This window comes from Anoplopoma fimbria, chromosome 15 (genome assembly GCF_027596085.1).
Source record: "Anoplopoma fimbria isolate UVic2021 breed Golden Eagle Sablefish chromosome 15, Afim_UVic_2022, whole genome shotgun sequence".
In the NCBI taxonomy this organism is placed as follows: Eukaryota; Metazoa; Chordata; class Actinopteri; order Perciformes; family Anoplopomatidae; genus Anoplopoma; species Anoplopoma fimbria.
In genome coordinates, this window is record NC_072463.1 from 3,011,816 (window position 1) to 3,024,199 (window position 12,384).

Here is a 12,384-nt window from a genome sequence, read left to right on the forward strand (position 1 = left end):
TGCTGGACGGGAGGAGCAACGACAGCGCAGACCTGTTTATTTAATGTTATTCATCTGATGGTGTTATATAAATGCATCCTAGTGCATGGTTTGTCTTTGTTTATTGTACAAGTATATATACAGTAGCAGTCAAAAGTTTGGAAAAATCAAAAGTTTGTAAAATCATGACATATTAATAAAGATTGGAGGTTCCTTAATACTCACACAGGTGTTTGCATTAAAAAACAGTTTATAGAATAGTCAACATTATCTACAGAACCAGTCAAAAGTTTGGACACACCTTCTCATTCAACTACTTCAATATTAATCTACATTGTAGGAAAACCATTGAATGAGAAGGTGTGTCCAAACTTTTGACTGGTACTGTATATCAGAGTAATCATTATGATGTATTATTTCTTCTTTCATCCATTGAATATGGTGTTAATGTTCCGTTTGGATATTATTCAAGGTCCCCAGAGGATAAACTCTCAGATTTTGGTAATGCCTTTTTTTTTTTATCTAGAACCATTTATTTCTTATTTATTTCCTTATGTTTCAATGCTATTTAGCAGATGTTGGCATGCTAAAAAGCTTAATTCTAGTCACCATATATACATATATATATATATATTTATATATATATATATATATATACAGTAGCAGTCAAAAGTTTGGACACACCTTCTCATTCAACTACTTTGAAGAATCTAAAATATAAAACATATTCTGGTTTGTTGAGCATTTGTTTGTTTACCACATAATTCCATATGTGTTCCTTCATAGTTTGGATGTCTTCAATATTAATCTACAATGTAGAAAAAAAAAAATAATAAAATAATAATAATAATAATAAAGGAAAAACCATTGAATGAGAAGATGTGTCAAACTTTTGACTGGTACTGTAATTGTCAAATAATCTCCTGGAACCTGCTATTCATTCTTTTATTCATACCTTTAAGCATACCATTTTTTGATTAGATTAGATTCAACTTTATTGTTCAAGTACTAGTACAACAAAATGCAGTTTTAGCATCTAACCAGAAGTGCAAAATAAGCAGTAAAGGTGCAGTGCAATGTGCTAGATAAATAACAGTATACATAACAGCTAAATAATAATTAAAAAAAAGAAAAATAACAGTATGCGTAGTATAAACAGTATTGTACTATGTGCAATATAATAGTTATTCTGTCTGTTTTTTTTACTTATTTAATATTCTTTACTGTTTTTACTGCTTATTTATAATACTTGTTTTTTACTCTGTCTCTTGTTTGCACTTTACTCTATGCTGCTGTAAATCCTTTAAATGGGGCTAATAAGCTGCGGGACTAATAAAGGATTATCTTATCTTATCTTACTGTGCATGTGCTTTTGCTAGCTCTGCAACTAAACATTCTTTCTTACTATTGATTATTTAGTCAATTATTTTCTCAGTTAAAGTTTAATCTATTAAATGCAATAAATAAAGAAAAAATGGCAATAAAAGGTTCCCAGTCCAAGGTGACATTTTGAAATTGGTTGTTTTGTTTGGCAAAAAGTTCAAAACCAAAATATATATAATTCATAATCATATATATATATATATATATATTTTAAAGTTTATGGCGACCAATTAATTGTCTAATTGTTTCAGCTCCAGCTTGTACCCAAATGATGTAAAAAATAAATAAATAAATGTAATTGTAAATGTCCCCACTGCGGGACTAATAAAGGATAATCTTATCTTATAACTAGTGTTTCATTATCAATGTTAATGGATTTCACTACATGTTATAAGTATTCAAAAACATGACAGTATTCACTCAAGAACACAAACAAATGTTTCCTTTTACCACCATCAATTTATTCAATCTTTTAGCTTCAATATTTCTCCAAAGAAGTGGAATAAAGAAATGAAATAATTACAAAATGGAAAAATAGATCAGATAATAGATCATATTCACAGGTTTGATTTAAAAAAATAAAAACATGACAGAGAGAAATCAGACAGTGAGAGATGAAACCGTTTTTATCTCCCTGTAGTTTTCTGCTGATAGTCAGAACCACGGCAGGCTAACGGAGGTCGGTGCAGGTCCGCGGCCTCTCAGCCGCCGCAGCACCACAACTGACTAACCCATGCTGATCAAGGTCACCTGTGAGGTCAAATCATCTACTTTAGTGCTTGTGCAAAGTAAAAATTAAGAAATCTACTACTTAAAAAAATAATATAAGAGGTGGAGAGACAGGAGATGACGTCCTACTGTGTTAAATAAAAAAACAAGATCATTGCCACGCAAAAAAAGATGACAATGAAGACAGAAGAAGTCAAATTATAAGTACTGATGTGTACTATAAACTATTAAAAACTGAGCACAGGTTAGAGAGGCAACCAGTTGGGCACCACCACCATTGCTAGGTCCACATTGATTGTTGCTGCAATGATACCATATTTACAGTGAGATGCTTCACATCCAATCACAGGATGCAACAGACAACAATAAAGAGATTTTTCTTCAAAAATAAAACCAAAAAACAAACAGACACAAAAGTAAAGCAGCTGTCCCTTCACAAAATCTCTTTACATCACAATAAAAATTAGCACTGCTGTGAGCTGTGTGTACAGTATAGATTCTTTATAGCTATATATATATATATATATATATATTTATGTATAATATATACGGTCATTTCTTGTATACACGAACATAAACTCGTCTCATTGTAGCTAGCCTGTGCCTTTGGCACGATTACTTACAACTCTTCTGTTAGATTCCAAAGCTATTTAAAATATACTTAATGCATAAAAATAAAGATTTTGGCATTGTCTCACTTTATTCTTCTGACTGGGAAGTTAATAATGAGAACTTCTCATGTGGAAGCTGAGTTCTCTCAGTGCTGCAGTTCCTCTGCCAGGTGAGGGAGGTCTCGTCCTGTCGACTGGGAGCGCTGGGAGCTGACCGAGTGGATGTGGGCTGTGGACGGGGGCCGCCACAGATGGGTGGGTGGCAGGGGGCCGACAGGGGGGAAGCTGTGGTGCAGATATCCCACCGGGGAAAAAAGAAGAGCTTGCGCTGCACAGCACAAACAAAACAACACAGACAATGTTAATGAAATGCCTGGGGAGCTGCAGCCTTGTTAAAAGCAACTGGTTTTGTATTTTTCTCCTCTCACTGCTGTGCAGAGTTCTGCTCCCTGTTGGTTCACCCGTTGCTCTTCACTGTCTCCCAGATCTTTTTCTCTGCTGCTGAGCTTGTCCACTGAGACCGAGATGAAGAGAGGCAGGGGGACATTCCCCTCTCTTCTTTAGTCAATCATCCATCTGCTCCCACGACTTAAATGGCCTCCTTGATGTCCAGTTACTTTCTAATCTCAAACACAGCCTTCAGAGCTGGATCTCAAAGGTCTTGTGCAGCTCAGTGGAGAAGGGATTTGTCGGGGAGGGTGTGGTGCGCTGGCGCGAGCGGCCCTCCAACGCCGCCCACTGGGCCTCAAAGATGTCTTCCGCCGGCTGTATGGGCGGCTGGTTGGCCGGGGAGGATGGAGCGAGTTGGGAATGCGCCGCCCAGTTATCTGCCCCGTTAAAGGTCACGCTACCGTTGGACGGATGGAGGGGAGCGGGGGCCACTGCGTTGGATGGAGGGGGTTTGATGAACGGGCTGATGTGACAGACGGCCTGGGGATCATGATGGGGCGTGGCGGAGGCCGGGACGGGGAACGGCTGGGGCTGCGTCGCCGAGCCGAACACATTCGCCACCATCTGTGAAGGAGTGATGCCGACCACGGGCACGTTGGGCTGAGGGAACGGCAGCCCGTTGGGCATCGGGTAGGAGGCCGGAGCCTGAACGTGGAAGGCGGGCTGGCGGGGGGGCAACATGGGCACGGCGGAGGGCAGAGGGGACATGAAGGCCACCGGGGCGACGGAGGGAACGGACGCCACAGGCATCGCCACAGGGGCGGAGAACTGGGCGGGGAGCGCGGCGGCCGCCATGATGGGATTGGGCGGCGGGCCTCGGACCGACTTGGTGACTTCTTCTAACCACCGGTCGGCTTCTGATGGCGTGCGTCTGTGGGCGGACATGGACGGGGAGGACGAGGGGGGGACCACGATCACCGGGGTAGGAGATGACCAGTTACTTCCTGTTGGCAGGAAGGACACAGAGAGGCAAAACAAAGAGAGTGATTACACATCAAACACAGACAGGACGTCAGCGAGTCAGAGGGAAACACTGATGAAGTGTCATCATTTATAGCCATTAGCGGTTTAAAGGAATAGTAAGACATTTTGGGAAATGTGCTTATTGGCTTATTATATAAATATGAGAAACCACCCTCACATTAATCTGTTCTTTAAGGCTACAGCCAGCAGCAGGTTAGCTTAGCTTAGATTAGCTTAACATTCAGTGTAAAACACCTTGTCTGACTGTTTACAGGAACAAAGTCTGCAGACAAACGCATCTAAAGCTCTTTAATTTCCAAGTTGTATCTCATTTGTTTCATTCATACAAAAGCTGACTCTGCAGAAGGTTATGTGCAGGAATATTTCTTGCTGATTTTGTTATATTCAGGCAGTACTTTTCTTTCTTTCTTCATGTACAATGAAGGTGCAGGAACTTCGTCTTGTTGTCCCAAACAACTTACTCACACCCAGTTATTGTGTACCTGTGTTCAAAAACATGACACAAGGTACAAGATGACCTTCAAATCAAAAAGGGTACACACCCTATGATTCATTTGTGACATGCGAACATGCCTATTCAGCCTCTCTGATGTGCTGCTTACCTGGCTGCGCTGAGGCCGGGGCTCCTGCTGGAGTTTTAGCCCAGGGGTTAGTTTCTCGAGCAGGCAGAGCGGGGGGCAGAACTGGGGGGTTAACAGCAGCAGCAGCAGCAGCAACAGCAGCAGCAACAACAGAGAAGGCAGGAGCTGAGCCGTTCACTACAGCAGATAAGAGACAGAAGCTAGTACGAGCAGGCTTGTGTGTCGGTTTTGTTAAGACGAGCACAACGTTGGCGTGCAGTTAACGTACAGGTGTTAATCGCACAAACAAAATAAAGGTTATAAATGTAGTTATGAGGAAAATGTGAGCAGGCGCACATTCTTTAACTGAAAATGTTGAAGTGCAAGCAACACAATCTTTACTTGAAGTCTATTTATTTCCTCCAGAGCTAAATGACACATGCCAAATTGTGGGGAATAAAAGACTGTTGGCCAGAAAAAGTTGGCCACAGATGACGGTTTGGGTTGTTATCTGCATCAGACGACCAGTGTATTGGTGTGTAATTCCTCATTCCCCGTCTGATTGTGCCAGCTTTTCCTGGCAAGTTGAGCTAATTTCTCTAAATGTTTATTTGTACAGCTAAAACCTGCAAGATTCTGTTTTTTAATTAATGCTGCATAATCAGACATATCAGTTGATGGCAGAGCAGCAAAATTATATGATTTGTCTTTTTAAAATCTAGTTGAATCCCACTACAATAAAGATCCAATCAGAGAAGATGGTAATGGACGTAGTTAATCACAATGCAGGTGAGCGGTTACACGTGTCAGATGTTAAGGTTACAGAAGAGGTTCAGCAGTTCTTACCCGGTGCTACAGGAGACTGAGGGGATGACGCTGGTTTGGGCATTGGTGCCGAGGAGAAGGGGTCCTCTGGGGGTCCGCTGAACGCCGAGGTGATCTGAGTGCACAGCGAGCTAATGCTGTCGCTTTCTCCTTCTACCTCAGGGACTGGAGGGGAAACACCAGAGAGAAGGTGTTAGAAGCAAAACATAAAACACACAGAGGAAAAGGGAAGAATTTATCTCTAGGATGGTGTTCATGTTATAGTTTTTTCTTGTTTCTACAATAATGTTTATTACTTATCAGAAAAACTCAAGAAGAGCGTCTTCGTTTCTGATTTTCCTCTCACTTTTTTGCAAATACAGGTTGTGTAGAACAACAAAGGAGCTGAGGACACGGAGAGTCGATCAGGATCCCAGACCTCACCTGTGTTCGTCATGGGGAAGTCAGACTTGCGCTGCATGGTGGAGGGCAGCTCGTTCATGCGCAGTGACATCTGTCGTTTGAAGGGAGAGGTCTTCTGACTGAGCACCGGGAAGCCCCTGAAGGAGCCCTGCCTGGCCAGAGCCTCGGCAGGTGCGTGTCTGCGTGGGATCACCTGGGGTCCCAGGCTGGCCATGGAGAGAGGAGGGGAGGACGAGGGGGAGGGGGAGCCTCCCGTCGGGTGTGCCGAGGAGTTTGTCACACTGGTGGCTGAGTTCCCAGCAACCTTCACATCTGTCTCCGCTGTAGGTGAAAGGCGACGTTCAAGCAATGAAGCAACAAAGAGCATATGAAGCAACAACATCAGCTGGAAGTCGGAGTAAATATAAAAAAAGACCCATTTCTCAGCTCAGGGAACAGCAGTGTCGAGATATAAAGACCTTTTTTAGCGTCCTGTAGCTGCCTCATGACTTCCTCCCGCTCTGCCGCCTCCGTTGCCGTCGTCACACGAAACGAGCCCTCGCGGGTGAAAGTGGTTCTGTTGGCGTCGAAGGTTGCCGTGACCCCACACTCCTTCTCCCGTTTCTGTTTTCGCTCCAGACAGGCGGCGAAGGCACAACCCACAGCGTGACTGAGACGCTCTCCCTGACAGAGACCACGCAAAAAAATAAAAGCATGAAATGAATATAATGGTCTTGTTTACTCCAAGCTCCTGGCAAAGTACTGATGTAGAGAAATGAAGGTTTTTCCAGCTAAAACGTGGTATAAAAAATACAAAATGAACACTGCATACACCAATGCAAACTACATCATTTAAATGACACAGAACAGTGAAGACGACATAGGAATCATAGGCAGACAGAGATAAGAAGGAAGACGACTAAGATTGTCTATAAATAGATTTTAATCTGAACTGTGAGCTTTGAACATCCAAGCTCACATACTCCAGAATGTGTATATAATACTGTTCAATATCAATTAAGATTAATCTCACACATGAAAATAGCACCGTAGTATTAAATGACTTCTTACCGAGTCCTTAATGGCCATAAAACAGTGGCAGATCCAGCGCCGCGTGGTGCCGTCTCTGCAGATGTAGGAGAACGCCCTCTCAAAGTTACGGTCCGGAGCGCAGAACGACACCTTCTCTATTGTCTGGTCCAGAATCAGGTCCTGCAAAACACATTTACACCTCGTTAATAGGAGCTTAAAAAACTGTGGTCGGAGTTAAGTGGCACTCGGTGTAAAATGTGGGCTGAATGAGTTCATAGTGAACAGCTCTTCAATGTGAAGGCCTGGCTTCAAGAGCGCTCGAATAAGACTGAACTGCTGCCGGCTCCAGAAGGGCCAGTCTGCACCGCCGCTGCTCTCTGAACAGACCACAACCCTGAGACTGAAGAAATAACGTCTCGCCATGTGAGGAATCCTGGAAAATCTATCTTAAAGTGTATTTATTTAAGATCTAAGAGAACATAAAACAATAAAATAAATAGATTTAAATAACACAAAAGATCAGGTAAACACAGGATGCTGGACTTCTAAACTGCATTTTCTCACAAGCTGAAGCTCAAATGAAAAGAAAAATGTTTGTCACTGTGTTTCAGATTTGTGTCCTCTGGGTAATTTAACGTTGCTATATATATATATATATATATAAATAAATATCTTTTTTTTTAAGTCTATTTCTTATTCAAAATTGATTCAGTAACATTCCTTGACAATAAAACTCAACAAGTGGCAAATTAAGTGAAAATAACAAAATTAACAGTTAATAATAAAGCTTTAAGACAGAAGAGGAATTAGAATTTTTTCATTCTCTGTTGTTTATTTGAACGTTTCTATTTCAGGACAGAACCAAATAAATAAAACAACATTCACTGTCGAACATTTTATGAATCAAACATGTAGTTAGCTTAATAATAAAGCTTTAAGACAGAAGAGGAATTAGAATTTTTTCATTCTCTGTTGTTTATTTGAACGTTTCTATTTCATAACCTACAGCTGCAGTGAAACATTAGCAACAGTCAGTCCGTAACCCAGAAACAGGGTTGATGTAGTACCAGCGCCCTCCAGCAGGGGTCACTGTAACCCCTGCTGTTGACTCTCCTCATATCTACTCCTGCAGGTGCAAAGAGTACATATTTACAAAGAGGGCCTCTTGGAGGTCACTGGACCAGAAGTACAACAGCTTCACCACCATTATCAGCAGCTTCCACCAGCAAAGCTACTAAAGCCACGTGTTCTTCCTGTGGCGGCTCTGACTTTACCTTTGTTTTGTCGTCTACAACGCGAAGACCGTCTGCTGAAACCCACAACACGGCACGCACTGGCTTCTTCCCAGCCTGCAAACAGAACACAACAGGGACAGGTGCGAGTGAGAAACGAGGAAACTGTTTTTTGTTTCTCCATGCCCCATTAATTTTTCCTCTGTACCATTCATTCTTTGGTACCAAATCATTTAACTTCATTCAACACACAGACACACACACACACACAAAACACACCTGTAAATAAAGAGAAAGCACCAGGTAAGAGACAAAAGAGAGGACACAAGTCAGGAGTTGTTTTTCCTCCTAGTGCCCAAATATTAATAAAAGAAACAGGAAGGTTCGATTGTGAATTGGTGCTCTGAGGCAGCCGACAGTGTTTGGTTAGAATAACAACAATAAAATATTTGTGTGTGCACAGAAAAGTAAACGTCCATTCACACAAACTGTTCATTGTTCCATTCTTGGTTCATGGAAGAAAGCTGAAGGGAGAGAAGGCACGCCTGTTAATACAAAAACACACACACACACACACACACACACACACACACACACACACACACACACAGACACACACAAAAAGGTGCCCCACCCCAGCAAAAACCACCCCACCTGCACAAAGACACATGCATCATTGTGTTTGTCTCTCTCCAGACAGACCCTCCCCCCCTCCCTGTGTATGAGTGTGTTTCTTCCAGACTTCAGAGGTGATCAAAGAGTGTTACGTGAAGAGGAGGGGGAAAAAAAATCATTATAATAACGCTCATAATTAAAGAGACACACTCTCACACACACACACACACACACACACACACACACAACTCAATAACTTACTTTTGCAAAGAATCCTTTGAAGAATTTCCTGTCCTGGAATGGGATGTGGTAAAAAAATAAAATAAAAAACAAAAGGGGAAGGAGGGTGAGAAGGGTGGAGGAGACGGAGGAACAAGGCATGAAAATGTTACCTAGGTAGTCTAAAAATTGTCTGGAGCCCACAGGAGGGGTTTTATTTGTATTTTGGGGTTGTTGTTTGTTTTTGGTGGAGGTGAGTGAGTGAGTGAGTGAGTGAGTGAGTGAGTGAGTGAGTGAGTGAGTGAGTGAGTGAGTGAGTGAGTGAGTGGATCAGGTAGCTTTTGGGTTTAGATGGGTGGTTTTGTGGTTTTTAATCGTCTTGGTGATTATAGCTGTTAGTACCAGGATGCCTGTAAACCTCCCGACAGCAGGAAGAGACCCCCTCTGTTCTTTTGTGTTTTCAAACAAACAACAACAGCCTTTCAAGACCACAACATCCCACTGCTAAGACATCACACCAGGCGGTCTGGACGGAGATAAAGATGGCAGACCTTCAGGTGTGTGTGTGTGTGTGTGTGTGTGTGTGTGTCTGTGTAAGAGTGTGTGGCGGAGATAATCCCCAAAATCACATTTCATTCATTCCCCTTCTGATTCCTAGACCGAGACGTGGTCACTCTGTGGTTGCTCAGCAGACAGAAACAGATTCCCCCAGACGGCAGGTTGACCTCTGAGTCATGCCTGTGACTGTTTAGTGGGTCAGCCAGACTCGGAGGGGGGACAACAAGTTTAGGCCGCCGTAACCACATCAAGAAACCACAACCACCAGACCCGGCCTAGTCTTAATCCCTCCTTCTCCCCTCTGACTCCCTTAGAGCTCCTCTCCTCCCCATGAGCTGTGAGACGGAGTGCCACTCTGCTCCTGTTACACAGCCGTGGTGGAGACGGCGCTCTGAGCACCACGTTAATGCTTCATTTAACGTGTTAACCGGCGCTGGAGATTCATTTGGAATGAGCCGAGTGCTTGTTAGTGTGTGTGTTTGTGTTTGTGAGAACCACACAGACATGCAGATGGTGATAGAGCCTGACCAGCTAGCGTTAGTATGATATGGTTAGAGGAGAAAGAAAAAAAAAAAGTCTCTATGGGGGTTTCGATAGCTAGAATGGGAGGGCAGTGTAGGGGGAGGGTTTGGGTAATGGAGGCATTTCTCTGCAACACCACAATAAAAACCTGCTTAAAAAGACAAAACAAAAAATGTATAACACGAACAAAAAAGGTTATACAATATCAGATATTCAATGTGTGAGCTGGGATGAAACCACAGGAGGGCAAAAAGCTTTCTGGGCAGAAAGGAAAGCTGAGTTTGGAAAAGATCAAGTTGAAGCCAACAAGGCAAAAATGAAAAGAACTGAAGCAGAAAACTTTGTAGCCAACCGGACGAAAACAATGTTAAACATACTTTAACCCTTTTTAATATATAACCTCCCAACCTAGAGCCAAAAAGATTAAATGGTGGCACGAGTCATTTCTGCCCGCAAAAACAACACCAACCACCAGCAGGAAGTGCAACAGCGAATAGCACGTCTTGTGTAATGTTTGTCACTGGCCTACTTTGTGCAACAACTCACACCTTTCAACATGTGCTACAAACACATGAAAGTTACATCTACAACAGGGGAGAGTTAACACCACACTGCAGAGTAGCGAAAAAGGAAGTTGCCTATAAAACACTTATTTAAAACTTTTTTTTGTTGAGTTTTGGCAGTTAATGGAGCTTTTTTTTTTCTTCTTCTTCTTTTTTTGCAAGGAAATGGAGACTTCATCACTGGAACACTAGTCCGCCTTTAGCTCAGTGGTGGTCATGTGACCGTGGTGTATTTTGTTTGTAGCTTAAGATTAACTCTTTTACTTCTTGGGATTGTATTTACGCTTTCAAAAAAATCCTAAAAGTGCTGTTCCCTTTTGAAGATTCTCTTTTTGAACAAAACTTGTAAGTATCGTAAACGTCTATTATCTTCAATAATCCAAAATCTAATGTAAAGACCCCGTTGGCTTTTTTAATCGAGGTTGTCTGTACGATGCTAACTTCCAGGGTTGGCATCCACAGAGTCGTAAAGTCAAAGTCATCCTGCAGCTCTCTATGAATGACCCTGAGGCTCCTGGGAGAAATTCTTTCAGCCGGTCGGGGTCTCCTGGTGGTGTTCTCCACCCAGACTACACAGCAGCTCATAGTGACCTGGAGTATTTCGTCTGAGCAACACCAAAAACATTCCCACTGCTATAACACAGAGTACACCTCCAACCCTGGGCTATTGGCCAACAGCACCAGGAAGTGATGTCACGATGACAACGCAAAAGGGCGGTTTGGAGGTTGATGGTGCCGCAGTGCAGCTTCCTCCTCCTCCTCCTCCCCTCTGAGTCATGGGTCGGCTCAGAGCTGTGAGAAAACTCTGATTACTCTCCCAAAGGCTGCTGGGAAAACAATGGAGTCGGCTCAGAGCTGGAGCTGTCACACACACACACACACTAACACACACACATCGTCTGACGGCTGGACCACCAACACGCGCCTCCAGGCACAGGGAGCAGACGGGGAACATTATTTCATGTACTTCCTTCTTATTCAGCAACTTCATCTCTCTCGCCTCGCTCCGAAACAACAAACAAAACAAAACAAAAAAAAAAGCTGCTGATGCTGCCAGACCGTGTTGGTGTTGTGCCTGCTGATTTTTTTTTAGGAAACGGCCCTCATCAGTCCTAACGGATATTAAGTGCCTACCAGGTGTGGGCCTGGTTCCTGACCAATTAGCTCCTGGAAATAGAGTTTACTGCTGAGCAATATCAACTCGCAGCCTCTCCACCGGCAGGAATTGTATTTGTTGCCTGGCAACAGTTGGCTTATTAAGGAGTCGGGGAGGATGAACTGGGATCTATTGGGGCCTCTTTAATTGTATATCTGCTTCGAAGGGCTGGCCCTTGTCTAGTCTGGACCATCTAGCTTTGACAGTGATAACTGGCACTAGTGGCAGTCACACCGTGTTCTGCTCAGCTGTAGGCAGCAGAGTCAATGGATGAACTGTTGACGGAGACCTCGTATAGCTTTACGGCTGCCTCCCGAGCATCCACGAATCAAATCATCAGCAGAAACCCCCCCCCGAGTCAGTTGTCAGTTGAATCATCTTTGTAAGCTGCGTCATTGCAGACGGAGCGACGCAGGACAACAGCATGGCGGACAACACACTCTACAATCCTACTCTTGTCTGAAAAATCACTACAAAACTAATCGGAAATGAAGGTCAGCTCGGCTCGTGTCTGCTTGCAGCGCCACTGCTCTGAGCGCTGGAGCTGAATGTTAATACTTTTGTGCTATGAATTTTTTAACTTGT

The 12,384-nt window shown here is 43.1% G+C and overlaps 1 protein-coding gene across 5 annotated transcripts in view; it reads right to left on the minus strand.

The window, feature by feature from the left end:
* Window positions 1-1,816: 1,816 nt before the first annotated feature.
* numb (NUMB endocytic adaptor protein) overlaps window positions 1,817-12,384 on the minus strand; it is a 41,991-nt gene continuing 31,423 nt past the window's right edge. For 2 of the 5 annotated variants that reach the window (XM_054613697.1, XM_054613698.1), the window contains exons 4-11: window positions 9,043-9,075; window positions 8,209-8,283; window positions 6,974-7,114; window positions 6,382-6,586; window positions 5,945-6,244; window positions 5,543-5,686; window positions 4,739-4,894; window positions 1,817-4,096 (exon numbers count right to left, since the gene is read on the minus strand). In XM_054613697.1, coding sequence (XP_054469672.1) covers window positions 3,342-4,096; window positions 4,739-4,894; window positions 5,543-5,686; window positions 5,945-6,244; window positions 6,382-6,586; window positions 6,974-7,114; window positions 8,209-8,283; window positions 9,043-9,075 — 1,809 coding nt within the window. In that variant the 3' untranslated portion in view covers window positions 1,817-3,341. The remainder of the gene's footprint in view (window positions 4,097-4,738; window positions 4,895-5,542; window positions 5,687-5,944; window positions 6,245-6,381; window positions 6,587-6,973; window positions 7,115-8,208; window positions 8,284-9,042; window positions 9,076-12,384) is intronic. The other 3 variants (XM_054613699.1, XM_054613700.1, XM_054613702.1) reach the window with 3 other exon arrangements.